We start from the raw sequence: 17,130 nt of genomic DNA on the forward strand, positions 1-17,130 counted from the left end.
TTGCTTCCTTTGAAGAGATTAGTTATGTAGTATCTAAGAAGACATATTGCTTTGAACCCAAAATGGAGTTTAAAACAGAATTCATGTAGAACAAGTTAAAAACTTCTAATTCTGCTCAGAGAGTAGAAGATAATCAAGTAAAATAAATCTAAATATCGCACCTCTGAGAGTCATGAGATGATAAGTCTGAATTTATTTACTTCTCACTATTTTAAACTTCACACAAACTTTTTATGCATTTTTGGACATATGTTGGAAGTCTGCAAACGAGATTCTATAAAAGGGAATATTTCTGACATATTTTAATGATTTGCTAAAGATGGTGATGTTTGCAAGTCTGCCCAGTCAAGTCGTCTCCAGGAAGTGATGGCAAGAGAATTTGTTATTCATAGTTTCCCCTGAAGTTGGCTGAAAACATATCAGTGATGCTTAGATCACCTTTCCTCTGTAGGAGGGTTAACTTTGACAGCCTTCAAAGGTGGGGAATTGTCATAAGAGGGGAAAAGATGAGCAAACACAACTGGCCTGTGGAGGACATTCCGAAAGCTGCCGAATCTCTAAGGAATTACAAAGATCACCTAAATTCCCAGTTCCCACTTCTGGATCATTTAGCCAGCATGATGGAACTTATCCTTCTCTGGACCACAAGTAGGACAGTTCTGAAGTTCCAGTGCCCCAAAAGTGCAAATCTCTCTGCCTAAACTGAATGTGTTTTTTCTTTGCCATTTTACTGACCTTGTTATTCCTTAGTAGATGCCTTCCTTTCACCTCTTAGCCCTCTCGTCTCATGTTCATGTCCATCTGTCAGGGTTTAGACAGAGAAAATAGGGCTTGCTTAGCACTGACCCAGGACCTCTGAGTTTTGCAAGGACAGTGGAAGTGAAACTCATCTCTGAGGCAGCTAGGTAACCTGATTTGCCCTGTTCCACAGCCTTTACCGGAGGGACTTAGAGCTTCAAGGACTAGCCTTGAAATGAAAAAAAAAAATTAGGTAATATGTTCCCTGGTGAAATAGAGGTGATATTTTTTCCCCTTGTCAAATTCCTGTACCTACTTAATTTTGTCAATACCCTGGAATATCCAGTATCACCTCTCCAACTGCCATGGGTTACGTGCCCTGGAAAAAAATTGTCAGCCCCATGCAGTTCTCCAAGTTCCTTGAGTAACCCAGTAGGCATGGGGCTGAAAATACATGAAGGTCATTATCCTAAGAGGCTGGACATTCTAGGATATAGATACAGATAAATTAATGGAGGACAGCTAAGTGACAGGTTATTAAAGAAATATTTTGGATGTGCAAATGCTGCCTGGAACTATTCTGAGAAATAGAATATTGGACAGGATGGACTGGAGGTCTAATCATCCAAATGTCAATGGCAAGGAAGTCAGTCATTTATTAAGTTCTGCAACCTCAAATTGAAATTCCCTAATTCTTACTAAGTCAATGATGTACTTTTGTTGTTGTTGCTTATAAAGAAAAAAAAAATGATCCATTTGCCTCCTTTCCTGTGCCTCAATTTTCTTCTTGTAACTGAAGAAAAGAAATTTTAAATTATGTCACAGTATAGCTAAAAAGTAGAAGAAACTGAATAGAATCCAAAAGCAAAACCTTTTCAGGCAGAAAGATACTCCAGGAATCAACTGATCATTACCAATCTCTCATTTTGCAAATTAGAGTCCCACCTTTTAAGCCTAGATCTTAAAGTCTTGAGTCCCAGTTCTAGATAATATACCTCTTATAATGTACCCGGTGTTACATAAACACTTCACTATTTAACGTGTACTAAGCAAACTGAAGCATTTAATTCTCATAGCACCCATATTGGGATATTCTCATTAGAAAGAATCGGTTAATTCCACAAGATTATTCAACTAATAACTAGTAGAAGCAGTCATTGAATCCAAGAAGTCTGGCTTTGAATTCAGTGCTCTTATTTTTAAAATTATTTCATTTTATTTTTAATATTGTTTACAAAATAGAGAGGGATGCATGCCAATGTGGACCTCCAATTAGAGCAAGGATGGTTGAGGTGTGGAGAAATCGGGTGAGACAAAATGTTTCAGTTTTTTTTTTCTCCTACATCCACTAGTGGGGAGGCAGAGGAAGCTGCTCCCTGCTGTCAAACTACATCAGCACTGGTGCATGGGGAACAACTGATGACTTCTTGGAGACCTGGATGTAGGGAAAAATGTTCTGAGGGTGTTACTTGAGTGGTTTTGATAGTTTTGAGACATTGTCAGCTTTGCTGCACCAGGGATGAGGAAATCTTTTCAAGGTCTAATGGCTTACTAATTTCACCTAGTGCACCCACAGATTCAGACCCTTGCTGCAAAATTCGGCCAAGTGAATGATCTAACCTGTTCTGCTTCCTATCCTCTGAGGAGGCACTCAGCATCCACTGCTGCCCTAGATGAGATCCGTGTGCATTTGCGCACGCTCTCCACTGTACCAGCATCAGCAGCTGAGGAGGCCCAGTCCTGTTCCATGCACTCTAAGATTGGACTGTATAGCGATTTTCCCTGTGGCTACAGTTTGGGTCCAGCAATCTAGTTGAGGACTCCACCAAGAAACTTTTCCTGGAGTGACATCAGACTTGACCAAAAAAAAAAAAGTATTTGTTTTTATTGGAAAGGCAGAGTTACAGAGAGAAGGAGAGACAGAGAGGAAAAGATCTTCCATCCACTGGCTCACTCACCAAATGCTTGCAATGGCCATTCGGAGCTGAGCCAATCCGAAGCCAGGAGCTTCTTCCAGGTCTCCCACACAGGTCCCAAGGCTTTGGGCCATCCTCCACTGCTTTCCCAGGCCGTGAGCAAGGAGCTAGATGGGCAGTAGAACAGGTGGAGCATGAACTGGCTCCCATATGGGAGCTTGGTGCTTGGGAGGGGAGGCATAGCCAATAGAGCCATTGTGCCGGGCCTCAGACATGACTCATATATGTTCCAGCTAGTGCAGGGTTAGGATCAATTCATCACCTGCACCAGCCGATGCACATACCACTGGATGCAGCCACCTGGTCAGTTCCACCACCAGCCACCATTCACTCCACTATATTGCCCCTTTTGCTATTTGAAAAAGTTCCTGGCTGATGTAAGCCTGCCTAGAGTTGAATTTCCATTTTCTTCTGATGCATTAAAAGGGATTATGATGGTGATTAAACCATGCACATCAAAGGGAATATTCAGAAACCTGCAGACAGGCTGTGATGAATACTGAACTTTACTGTTCTTCCTCTGCCTTGAGCAGGTTTTCAGATTTTACATTCCTGCTTTATGTGTGCAATAGGTCACCTGGTAAATGGGCAAGGCCATGGTAATGGAAGGACAGTACAGCAAATACAATTAGATAATGTTGACCAAGCCAAGTGTCTAGGCTATGAAGTAATGTGAGCTAGTGTCTCTTGGTGGAACTAACAGGCTATTGAGACTTCAGATAGAGTTGCTCTTTTGACTGAGAACAGGCCATCTCCTAGCCTCTAGTTTTCTTTCACTGGACTTTTGCACAGAGGGGTACTTCAGAAAACTCACAGAAAAATGAAATTAAAAGGGGCCAGCGTGTGAATCAGTGGTTTGAGCCACTGCCTGCAATACTGGCATCCAGTATGACCGTTTCCCTGGGAAAGCAAGTGCTGGGGCCTCTGACTTGGGGGGCCCAGAGGGAGTTTCTGACTTGGACATGGCCTGGCCCCAGCTGTTGCAGTCATGTGAGGAGTGAACCACCAAGTAGGTGGAAGATCTCTGCCTTTTTCTCTCCCTCTCTCTTTCTAAATCTGCTTTTCAAATATATCTTAATTTTTTTCATTAAAAAAGAAAATAATTAAATGATAAGTTTGTTTTCTTGCAAACATTTTGAAATTCATGCATACGTGGGGTCTTCATAAAATTTATGGAAATGCCTAATGTGCAAAAATTATGCATAGATTTCAAGGCTTTTTTGCAGAAAAAATAAACTTGCCTTTTCATTTCATTTTCCCACAGACTTGAAGCATCCTAGTATATTTAAAAGATGGCATCCTGTGACTGCAAGAAAAAAAAATCATGTTTTCTAACGATCATCCTTTTCTGTACTTGGGTTACAAACTTTGTGCAGCAGGAAATGTTCAAATTATTATGAGAAGCATTGTTATCACAACTTTTGTGATTACTAGTTTCTTGTTTCCTGGCTGATCTTTCAGCGGATTTGAAAAAAAGTAGTGTTCTTTAAAAATAGTCTGCAGATTGTAGTTTCACAAATAATGAGTCGTTATTCAGGTATTTATGCATAAGCAGGTGGTGAGGTTTCTTCGAAGTACGCAAAGAACCTCTTTTGTTTCAGATCAGTGGAGAAATGGTCATCGTATGTTGTACCAGATTGCACAGAGCAGTCTGGACTAAAGAATAATGGGAGGAAATTTCATCTAAAAGTGTATTGAAAGAGGAGCTTTCTGTAGAAACGAACATGGCTTTAATACTTCTTCTGGGTGCTATAATAAAGCATTTCATTAGTCTTTCAGGAATGGAAGGCAGATGGATATTTAACTGATACTCTGCATAGAAACCAGAGGCTGGACATCTTATTAATTTTATCAGTTGCATGGTGCCAACTTGAATGGAAACCAAAGATTGATGCTTTATTCATTTTATCTGTTCCCTTTTGAGGGGAAAGGATTAACTGTAACCGTTCTTTATCTGGATTTTTGATATCTGAAATGGAAACTATTCTAGTCTGTGTAGCCTTTAAACAATCCCTCTTGTTTATTTTAGTGGCTGACATGGTTTTGCCCATCAAATCAAATTAATTCTTTGAGAGAGAAAAAAAGAATTCTTGTGTTTTTTTTTTAAATATAATTTTTTTTGGAAGCAGAGAAAGTCTGTTCTGTTAAGTATTACTTAGTTATGTCAACAAATACAGCATCTCAGAGTGGATTGAAATGAGTAATTCTGTTTTTCTCAAGTGTACCAAATTAAATTCTCATCAGGTTAACGTTCCTAATGAGCTGGAATGTTAGTGAAAGTCACAGAAGTAGAACTGGGGCTGCTGAAAGTGAAACTTTTCCCCAAGGGCGGGCCATCCACACCTTGCCTGGAACCAGCGGGCTAGAAATAGAGCTTCATTCAAAAGGTAGCAGGGAGTGCTACCAACAGTCCGTGGCACTATGTAAATATGCAAATGAAATTAAAGAGTCACAGATTATTTTTAGCAAGGTGTTACTTCCAGTGGCCTAGAAATTTTTCTCTCAGGTATTGATATTCTGTAACCCTTCAATTACATATAATCAGACAATTCTTTTTTTTTCCAATTTTGCAGGGCATGTTGATATGCCCTTCAGACAACCAAGAGGGAACAACACTAACAAAAAAAACCCTAGCTTATCTGTCCCTAGCCACCTCTTTGCATTCTGAAATGTCATTCTCAAAAGTCCACTTGCATCAATCACCAGAGGGAGTATTAAGTTACAGGTTGTTTAGGCTTTCCTCAATTTCTAAATCAGTACCTCTTAGATAGAAGCTCAGAATTTCTAGCACTTTCCCAGGTGCTATGCCTGCTGCTGATTTGAGCACTGGAAAGGCTTGTCTCCAACAAGGCAGGGGATAATAAACTGGGCAAGTTATTTTCACAAATATCCCATCTTCTGTCATTTTAGAAAAAGAAAAATTGTCTAATAAAAATGATCTTGCTTAGGCCTTAAAAGAACTAAAGATACCAAACTTTTTGATCTTTTGGTTTTTCAGCATTGACATTTGGCCAGTGTCACTTAACATAAGCTTTTATGCCTAGCATTTTTCAGAGCAGCATTATAATTGACAAGTAATTGTGTCTGTCTATATTTATGGGGTACCATATGGTGTTTTGATGTATGTATATTGTGATGTTAAGACCAAGCTAAAATATACTTATCACTTCACTTTGTCATTTTTGGTGAGATATTTGGAAATCTACCCTTAGCAATTTTGAAATATATAATGCATTGTTACAGCTAAGGTCATTGTGCCTTGCAATAGATCTCAAGAACTTATTCCTCCTGTCTAACTGGAACCTTGTACTCTTTGATCAGTAGCTCTCCATTCTTTTCCTAGTCTCTGATAACCACCGTTCTATTTTATACTTCTATAAAGTTGAGTTTTTTAGGTTTTCCACATATTAGTTAAAGTCATGGGCATAACACTTCCAGAGCTGTCTCACATGGCTGAGCAGATTGTCAAAGGGGGTTCGGAGAGAGGTGAATGGAGGAAAATCCAATCTGTAGTTAACTCAGCAACCCTTGCATCCAGCTAGCAAGCTTTCCTTCTCAAAGAAAGAGCCCCTGTACAGTTTACATGGTTAGAGCAAATTTCCTATATTAAACAGAAAACCTCTTGTTGTAGAATGACTACCGGAAGCTCTCCATGCAATGCAAAGACTTTGTAGTGGGCGTGCTGGATCTCTGCCGAGACTCAGAGGAGGTCGAAGCCATTCTCAACGGAGATCTGGAGTCAGCAGAGCCTCTGGAGGTTCACAGGCATAAAGCTTCACTGAGTCGTGTCAAACTTGCCATTAAGTACGAAGTCAAAAAGGTGAGTGGGCCTGTGTGCATACAGCATCCAGCACCATGTCAGAATAAGCATGGAATACCACCTGTGCCGTAACACCATTTCTAAAAATAAAAATAGTGAGAGGAATTTGAAAAGGGGATTGTGTAATGTACCTTTCCAAATCTTGAACTGTATATAGAAACTTGGGATTCTGAAATTTTTTTTAAAAAGAGGCTATCTGTATTAATTTTTTTGAAAATACAGTGTTCTGTCAAACTTTGTATTAAATCTTTGTCAAATAAATTGATGGAATTTTTGTGCTATTTTATTAATGATTGTGTATCTACTTTAAAACTTTATTCACATAAATGAAGTTGAGTATCTTTTGCTCTGGTTATTGTACATAGCACTTGTCTATTTTCCTGCTGGACTGTGGTCTTTTCTAAAAGATGCTATATATTCATTTGAAAGTTATAATTTTTTGGGTACAGAAAGAGATCTTCCATCCATTGGTTCACTCCCCAGTTGGCCACAATGGCCAAAACTGGGCCAGGCCGAAGCCAAGAACCAAGAACCAGGAACTCATTCTATGGCTCCCATATGAGTGGCAGGCACCCAAACACTTGCACCATCTTTTGCTTTTCTCAGGCCATTAGTGGTGACCTGCAATGGAAGTGAAGCAGAAAGGACCAAACTGGTTCCCATATGGGAATTCCAACATTGTAGACCTGATCTTTTTAATTTGACTAGGTGAATTCTTTATTTAGTAAGCCATTGAGCCTTTGATTACTATGTGAATTTAAAATGTTCTGTAAAAAAATAATAAATACAATATTAAGTTTAAAAAATAATAGAGGATATTAACAAAACTTTTTTTCTTCATGAGAGAATCAGAATCATGGTAAGGTTGGAAGTTAAATGTCTAGATCTTTTTTATGAATTGTGAAACCTTGAAGAGTCATGAATCTTTAAATTTCAATTTCCTCACATAAAAGGAGAATTATTTCTCTATTTCAGGGCTTTAGTGGACTATAAATAGATTAAGATATGTAAAAGCATTCTGTAAACTTCATTTTACTATAACTGGTATACTTTTTGTAAAGCACAGTAACATAAATTTTCATGTAATCCTTGCAACAAGTTTATGTTTTTATTCATTGCATTTATGAAGTGGGTTAAGAATGATGATGACATTTTTATTTTACAAGGAAACTAAAGTTCATCAAGCTTCAGTGACACATCTAAGGTCACACAGCCAGGTAGTTAAGTCATGCAGATGCCAGCAATGAAATTGTTTTTCCTGCAACAAACCCTCATCTGCTTGGAAAATTGTATGAGGCTTTTAAATAAGTCATGAAAATTTTAGTCATGCTGTTTCACTATGATAAAAATCTCATTCAGAATATGAGTGTCTGTAAACTCTAGATCAGGGAGATTCTTGGACTTTGAAAGAAGTCAGTAAATCACAAGGAAAGCTATTGTCATGAATGGATAGTTTTACAAACTGGGAAGTCTGTCAACAGCCAAGCCTTCTGCCTTCCTGCTGTGTGATGTGGTGCTTGAAAGGACAGGTACCAGAGTCACCCTGCAGCAATTCACTCCTGATATTACCATGTGTTTCCAGGATGACCATGACTGTGAACAAGTCATCTAGACCCTGGTCTGCTCATTAGTAAAGTATAAAGGAGACAATCTGAGTGCCTACTTAACTAGCTCTTTGAAGTTTGCATGAGATAATAGATGTAATTGGCAGAGGTTGATGCTTGGTGATTATTCAATAAGTATTAGCTAATGTCATTATGAAAATTCACATTGATGACTCCCAAACAAGGTCAGTCCTCAAAGATGAATGTTGTAACCCATGTAGATAGGAAGGAATTTTCTAAGTTCACAGAATCATAAAAAGTGAAGGAAGAAACTTATCTAAGCTGTGCTTCTAGAGTTTTACCCCAAATTATGCGCAGAACTAATTTAATAAGAAAATGTATGTGGTCCAAACAGAACAATTCTGCTTCTACTGTAGATGGCCAGCTCCTGCAGAAAGGATGGATGCTCTAAATCTATTATCATTTGACCCCTCCCACATCAGAGACCTGCACATGCCTCTGACCAGGGAGTGGCTCTCAAGCCAGTGTTTATATTTTAGGAGATAGGGGCACATGAGAATGGAAATCTCTCCTCTCTGCTGTGTAACACACATCTACTACAATGTAGAAAATTCTCAACTGTCATGTCCACAAGATTTTGGTCGGCCACTAATGACAAATCTCCCCTCTACTTAATAAGATAGTCAAATGTGAAGATTCTCAGTAAATTAGCTTTTCAGAGAAATTATCATCTACAAGATAATTAAATTGTCTAGACTGCCTCTCTTTCAGAGCATTCTTGCTAGTTGAGATTTTGGTAAATGGGGGGAGTAGATATAATTTGGAGCAAGATTGATTGTGAACTATATTTAGAAAACTGTCTGGGTATATGTTCACAGATCTTGTACTATGCATCCTTCTCTTTGACACCTGAAAGGAGAAAATTGATTTTGGTTGTCACAGGTTTTTTATCATTGCTTTGAAAGTGTCATATTAGCAGAGACAGCTCATCTACAGATGTGCTTCTGTTAACCAAACTGTCTTGCAGAGTGAATGCCTTCCTGCATGTTAATTTTAAGTAAATCAGTGTGTAGGCTGCAATGTGTAGTGTCATTAATAATAAATCTACTATCAATCAACAACCAGCAATTTAAAAATACAGTATTTATAACTGAAAGGAAATTTAGGATTTAGCAAGTGTTTCTGAGTTTGTTCAATGCTGTAAAAGAAATATTTCTTTGGAATTTGAAATATTCCTTGGATTTGTAATCTTCAGTTAGTAAATGTATGTAAAAACACGATTCTGGAAAGCCTCCAAGCATTCTAACCAGCATCTTAACTACTAGAACAAATGAATTTATAATCTTTTGTTTTTAAAGATTTGTTTGTTTATTTGAAAGATTGGAAAGTGAGAGAGAAAGAGAATCATTCATTTATTGGCTCACTACCCAAATGCTGCAACAGCTAGGGCTGGGCCAGGCTGAAGCCAGAAACTGGGAGCCAAGAGCTTCTTCTGGGTCTACTACTTGTGAGGAAGGGGACCAAGTACTATGGCCATCTTCTACTGCGTTTCCAGGTGTATTAGCAGGGAGCTAGATTGGAAGTGGAGCAGCCAGGACACCAACTGGCACCAATTTGGGATGCTAGTATTGTAAGCAATGCCATAGCACAAGCCCCCAGAATTGATATCATAAATACCCAGTCAACCCAAAGGTTTTAAGAAAAACATTCAGAGCTCTGTAGAAAAATAATAATAAAAATAATAATAAATAACATTTAAAATGTTCAAATCCTGTTATGATAAATGTGTCTTATATGAAGATACCATTTTTCTCCTCTGTCAAAGCATCAAAAAATAAAACATTGCAGTTCTCAATGCTGTTTGTAGAGCAGGCCAGCATATTCCTCTCTCCTTTCTAACAGGGAGTAGATTTGGAAGATTATTCATTCTAGAATCATGTCTAAGTGTTCCACAAGGGGAATTATAAAACTGTGAGGATAAAAAAATACTATCGCTATCTATAGAGATACCTGCATTATCTTACAAAAGGAGAATGAACCAAAGGGATATGAAATTCAATTAGAAAATAGATACAAAAATGCAACTTTTAGGCAGAAACACTAATTTTGTCCAATTTGAGTAGTGAGCTATTTGCCTCCCCGTACCCCTTGAGTTGTGCTTTTCACTGTGCCTCCCTTGTGCTGTGTGCTTTGAAGCTGAACATCAGTCCTCCTCTCCCATCTTAGAAATAACAATTCTACCTGCTTCACAGTGAGCTGTGTCTGGTGTGAAAGATTTCTCAACAGATGGTTCAAGAACTGAGTGCTGTAGCGTATAGACTCCAGTCCTGACTGGAGCACTAGAAGAGTTAACATAACATTTTTCTCTCAGTTCAAAAATCTGGAAAATCTGTATAATGTAAGCATGTTTTCTTTTTAAGATTTATTTATTTTTATTGGAAAGGCAGATATACATAGAGGAGGAGAGACAGAGAGGAAGATCCTCCATCCGATGATTCACTCCCCAAGTGAGCCTCAACGGCTGGTGCTGCGCCAATCCAAAGCCGGGAACCTGGAACCTCCTCCAGGTCTCCCACACGGGTGCATGAACCCAAGGCTTTGGGCCGTCCTCGACTGCTTTCCCAGGCCACAAGCAGGGAGCTGGATGGGAAGTGGAGCTGCCAGGATTAGAACCGGCGCCCATATGGGATCCCGGCGCGTTCAGGGCGAGGACCTTAGCCGCTAGGCCACGGTGCTGGGCCCTATAATGTAAGCCTGGTTTTATATTCAATGATTTTATGAACTTTAAAAAGAAACTAAATTGTGTAATTCCATTCACAAGAATATTTTCATTTTTAAAGATTTATGTTGTTGGTTTGAGAGGTAGAGTTACAGAACAAGAGGAAGAGACAAAAACAGAAAGAGAGCAAGTAAGCTGGGATAAGACCAAAACCCAGAATCAGGAGATTCTTCCAGTTCTCCCACATGGATGCAGAGACCCAAGCACGTGGACCATGTGCTGCATTCCCAGATGTGTTACCAGGAAAAGACTGGAAATAGATCAGCCCAGGAAAGAAGCAGTGCCCAGATGGAATGCTGGCACTCCTGGTAGTGGCCCTACCTACTGCACCACAATACACACCCCAAGAATGTTTGAAAATGTGTGAATTGTATCACTGACACTACTATTAAAAATGAAAATAGATCTATTCCTACTAAGTATTTGTACAAAAGTGTTCCCCTGAAGAGACTTCCTTTAACAGCTGATTTCATGAAAAGACCATGGAGCATAAATTTTAAAATAATTATTGCTATTTTCCATAATGCAGTTTTGAAGGTATAAGGATCTCCCTTCCCATTTTCCCCCTTTGCTTTTTCCTACTTATTATCACAGTAGCACAATTCTTTTTTTTTTTTTTTTTTTTTTTTTTTTTTTTATTAATTATTATGCATTATGTGACAGTTTCATATGCTCTGGGAATCCCCCCACCCCTCCCTACACCCCTCCCCCCTGGTGGATTCCTCCACCTTGATGCAGTATTACAGTTCAAATTCCATCAAGATTCTTTCCTTGCAAACATATACCCAGCATAGAGTCCAGCTACTCATTGTTGAGATGGGTTGAACAGTTCGTTGGGGAGACCATTTCTGGTCCAAAGTCAGAGCTGGTAGAATATCATCCCAGTCAATTAAGAGTCTCAATATAACATTAACAGCAATTTGTAACATTATGGAATTGACAAGGTTTTGCGTAACCAGTATGTTAAAAAAAACAAAACAAAACAATACAAAACAAAAAAGAAGCAAGTTCTTAACCACAACCTATGATTAGCTCATTGACATTTCAATTTTAGTTCATATACAGGACCAGCTGCTATATACCTTAAAATGGCTATAAGGTACCATTCAGCTGTCTCGTGTCTGTTTCATTTTAGTATTTAGCCATTTGTTGTGTTGAAGTCTAATTTTACTGATCTTGGCAGATTTTAGGTTAATCTAGACTGGCTTGTAACTCTAACAAGACATTTGTCAGCAGTTAAGGTGCAGAACATTTTTTTTTTGGGGGGGGGGGTGTGCAGGAAAGTCCCCAACACCATGGTAAGGAGTGACTAATCTTTGTGTCCTACCCAGCGAGGCATTAGCCAATCCATGCCAGCTCTTTCCTGTCGGATTTCAAGCTCTACTTTTTGTTGTTTGTCTATTTATTTTAGGTTTTTTTTTTAGTTTGTATGATTGTTTGTTTGCTGTGAGGGGTTTTCGGAGCGATCCTGATGGTCATTGCAAGGGAGGGTGGGGGTCCAGAGGTGGAGCCAGGCTCGGTCCAGAGAAAGCTCTCCTCCCTGGTCCCGAGGGACGTTTATTGTTCTTCTGTTTCTGCGGACCGCTCAGGGCTTCTGGTTGTCATTCCGATGACGTTGGTTTCTGCGCGGTAGTGTTTGGACTTCTTCCATCCCCTGCGGGAGCTCCGGTTAGGGGTGGGTGACCTCAGAGTACTCGGCCTCCGAGGGCATCCAATTCCCTGTGGCCTCCTTGGCAGTTGGGATATAGTCCTTGTTGCTCGTATTAGTAGTTTGTGGTGAAGGTCTGGGAGTCTTCATGGTTGGGATCCAGGCTTTCTCCTTGCCATCTGCTCTACCCTGGAGTGCCCCCCTGCTCCACGCACATGACCTCCTGTTAAGAGGTTGTCAGGATCGCACCCGATTCCCCCCTCATGCATTGGTATAGTAGTTTTACTATTGTTTAGTGCTGCTTTGAGTCTGTTGTCTATGAATTACCAGATTTGATCATGATAGGCTATATTATACTTTTTCCTCACTCTTTTTATGGTCCCGAAAGGCTTCCCTGCACTCCCCCCCAGTAGCACAATTCTTTAGGAACAGTTGTAAGTTTAACATTTAAGTGTATCAGGGCATTCTAGGTATAGACAGAGGTAGAAAATCTAGTATCAACTTGTCAAGGTGTATATAACTGTTTCATTGAAAGTTCTCCTTTTATTGAAGAGTAGAGATGCATGCTATAACATGTCTTCACTTTCTGGTAGGAACATAAATTTAAAAAATTTTTAAATTTAATTTTAACTAGTTTTAACAGATTCAGCCCTTTCTCCCTCTCTCGATGAATATATGTATATTTTAAATTGTTTAAAATTTTAAAAATTTTATATTTAAAATTATTTGTTTTCCATAATTTACACTTTTTGTTGGTTCAGTTTATGATCCATTAGTCATTGGATAAGAAAAAAAGTTTGTCCTGAAGTGAAGTGAATATAAAGTTGTGATCACTTTGTTCCATTGATACGTTGAGACTTTCTTGTGTGTCAAGCATTCTTGCTTAAATCAGAAACCCTCAAATAGAGTATTATTTTTGTAATGAGTTTGATTTGCTGATCCCCTGAAGTTGGGAAACAGCATACAAATTTTATACAGATGGTTTTGACTGGTATGGTAGCATGAGATTTTTAGAAAGTAAAATAGTTTTTAAGAGATAAAGGTCCTTGTCCTATTCTAAAGCTGTTAAAATGAGAAAAACTCATCTCCTAGAAGGATTAGTTTGCTTTCCTCTCACCTGCTAATATTCTACTGACTATTTTCACTTTAAAATGCTCTTTATGGAATTGGATTAGGATTTTAAGTCACTGGAGGGAAAACTGATTCTATTAAAAGAAAGCAATTGTCATAAGGTGCCACATTGTTATCTCAAATAAAAAGGTGGCATTTTGTAGTACATGGAATGTGCTTGTTGAACTATGTTTTGAAGTACAACAAATGATAAACGAACACCACAATTTTGGCTACTATTCAACATATGGAAAACATTTGTACTGTGCCATACAAATCACAGTAAGTCAAAGATTGATCATTACATCTATGCCACATAGTAAAGAACAGTTTCCACAAGTCTTTCAAGTTGTGCAACTTTAGTGCAGGTATAATCGATGCTATAAATCACATCTTTAGATTTAAAGGTTAGCTCAAGGAGCAGGATTACAAAAAGGGAGCATACTACAAAGTTACTATTTCTGTCTTCAAGCATTTATAGCCTAAGACTAATGTTTCCGTTCATCTGAGCTGCTAAAACAGAATACTTGAGACTGGGTAAGAAATTTCTTTTCTTTTGGAGGCTGGGACATCCAGTATCAAGACTCTGACAGGTGCGGTTGTCTGATACAAGCTATATTTTCTGGAAGGGAGGGACACTGGGTTCATAGTTCTTAGCAGAGGAGTGGAAGAGCAGGCTAGCCCAATGCTGTGTGAATCCTGCATTGGAAAGGCTTTAATCCCGTTAGTGAGAAACCCTCTTGACCCATTCACTTCTTAAAGAGGCCACCTGTTAATACTATCATTAACACTTGAATTTTGGAGGTAACATCTCAAACCATAGTTGCCCATCAAATCATATAGACAGATGTTCACCAATCTTATAGAAACCCTTGACATATAAAAAAGTTCATAGTTGACTTTCCAGCTTTCTAATCTAATGACATTTCGTATAACACCTGTAGCTTTTCTTGCATGTACCTTTCCTGTCCTTAAGTCTAATAGGAGTCCCCTGCGCTGCCTGTTTTGGTTCTACCCCTTCTAAATGTAGATCCTTCAAAAACTAGCTATTGGGGCCTACATCAAAATACTGATTAACTTATTATTCTTGAGCACTGTTAGATGATTTAACTAACATTAAATACATTAAATTAATATGTTAAGCAAATATTGAAATTAACTCATTGAATACTGATACGTATTTAAATTGTAATTCAATTAAAATTCTCATCTTAGCAAGTATTCGACGTTCAAGTCTCTATTACAATAGCTTACTTGCATTTACTGGGAATTTTCTGTGTGTACCAGAATAATGATAATACTCAGTGTCACGCTGATACTTCTATTTTTGTCTTATACCATGTCCAGCACAGTGCCTGACTCATAGAAGCTCAGGGCATTTTGATAAGTGAATAAATGGATGAATGAGATTGACCTAGGAACTGAAAAGGGAAATGAAACAGGAAGAAATGATATAAATATAGTACAGGGACAGAATGTAAGTTTGGCAATGTTCTCAGCAAGAATCCTAGGACATCATCTCATGTGTCCAGGATGCCCTCACCTTTAATTAAATCCACACCTGTTTTCATGAGTTTCGGTAATAACTGCATTTGCCCGTGAGATACTCTTCAAAAAATGAGAATCTTAAAAGAGCAACTGAATCTTGTTTTGGAAAGATCTGATACACACTTAACAGCTAGCAGTGACTGATGAGCATCAGGATCTAGGATTTTGATAGCTGAATTGAATGGAACTTACAGAATAATGCGTCTTAGTCTAGGCTGCTATAACAAAGTACTATAGCTATAAAAACAGTAATTTATTTCTCACAGTTCTGGAGTGGGGGGAGAAGACTACGATCAGAGTGCCAGCATTGATGGGTTTGAGTGAGAGCTCTCTTCTGTGGTTGCAGAGTGCCAGCTACTCAGTGTAACCTCATGTGGCAGAGAGAGAGAGAGCTAGAGGAGTCTCTGGGTCCCTGTTACAAGGACACTTATTCTACAGGTCAGGGCTCCATACTCATGATCTCATTGCCTCTCTAAAGCTCCACCTCACACTGTCACATTGATGTTAGGATTTCCATGTATGAATATGGGGACTATAGACTGAAACAGTCACCTGTAGCAATATGCTTTTTAAACATTGATTCATCAACCAAGAAAAGATAGCATATTTCTCTTAGAACTTTAAATCTCTCCTACACTACTGTCTAGTATTACTGTAAAGTATTCAGGCATTCAAAAGGTATTCAGCATGTTTTAAATCTAATATTTATGCATGCATAATACATTCTCGCCACCTCTGTCCACGGTTGCCTGAGTCCTGCTGCACACTGGCATAGCCACAGCTGCCAGAGCAGTCAACAGTGGACTTCTCCAAGGATGGCTGTGCACTGGGGGGTAGGAGCAGGGCTTTTAAAAAAGAAACTCTGCATCTGCCACCTATGCTGAGAGATAAGAGTGTGGTTTTCGCCAATGGGAAGGTCTGCATCACTAAGTGGAAACCTGTTCATTGACTGGTAAATGATAACTTGAAGCATATCCCAGAGTTAATATGAACCAGTAGGAACAGTGGCTGCTCTCTTTGCCTCTCAAAGTTTGCTGAAAACAGTTTATTGACATTTTCTAACAGGTTCTTTGTTACTGTTGATCCTGCTTTTTATAACACAGGGAGTGATACCTTAACTTCTGTGTTGCTGAAAGTTTTTTTTTTTTAAGAAAAATATGTTGTGTAACTCATAGTTGATTTTAAAGTAATATTTAATAATTCCCAAACCTAGGCAAAGCATGTGTGGCTAACAAAAGTCATGTCGGACCCGGCGAAGTAGCCTAGTGGCTAAAGTCCCTGCCTTGCATCCACCAGGATCCCACGTGGGAGCTGGTTCTAATCCTGGCAGTCCCACTTCCCATCCAGTTCCCTGCTTGTGACCTGGGAAAGCAGTCAAGGATGACCCAAAGCCTTGGGACCCTGCACCCATGTGGGAGATCCAGAAGAGGTTCCTGGCTCCTGGCTTTGGATCAGCACAACTCCGACCATTGCGGCCACTTTGGGAGTGAATCAATGGATGAAAGATCTTCCTCTGTCTCTTCTCTGTATATCTGACTTTCCAACAAAAATAAAGTAAATCTTTTAAAAAAAATTCGTGTCTAGCTGCAAATGGGCATTTTTTTGGGAGGGAACTTTTCATGGACTTGAACACAAATACATTCTGCTACCCATAGAAGGGCATATCAGGAAAGAGGGCCCAGTTCCTACAAATGATGTCAGCAAATTAAGTGACTTAAGAAAGTCACATGGGAAAAAATCTATTAGCAAGACTTAAATAAGTATAATTTGCTCATTTTTTTTTCCAGAATAGTTTGTAGTTATAGAGGACCTATTAGTGGTAAATGACAGAGGGAGAAATAGAGAGGAGAAGAAATCCCTAGATTAGGAGGGAGCAACATTGGATGCCAGTTCCTGGACACAGGTCCACTGTGAGCCCAGCAGAATACCCACAGATTCATTAATTA

General features: G+C 39.0%; 1 protein-coding gene across 1 annotated transcript in view; it reads left to right on the top strand.

Annotated features, from left to right (window-relative positions):
• TRPC3 (transient receptor potential cation channel subfamily C member 3) overlaps positions 1–17,130 on the top strand; it is an 81,776-nt gene that overhangs the window by 22,428 nt on the left and 42,218 nt on the right. Inside the window, exon 3 of the mRNA XM_004594542.3 lies at positions 6,346–6,534. Within this exon, the coding sequence (XP_004594599.2) occupies positions 6,346–6,534 (189 nt within the window). The remainder of the gene's footprint in view (positions 1–6,345; positions 6,535–17,130) is intronic.

Source organism: Ochotona princeps, chromosome 7 (assembly GCF_030435755.1).
Source record: "Ochotona princeps isolate mOchPri1 chromosome 7, mOchPri1.hap1, whole genome shotgun sequence".
In the NCBI taxonomy this organism is placed as follows: domain Eukaryota; kingdom Metazoa; phylum Chordata; class Mammalia; order Lagomorpha; family Ochotonidae; genus Ochotona; species Ochotona princeps.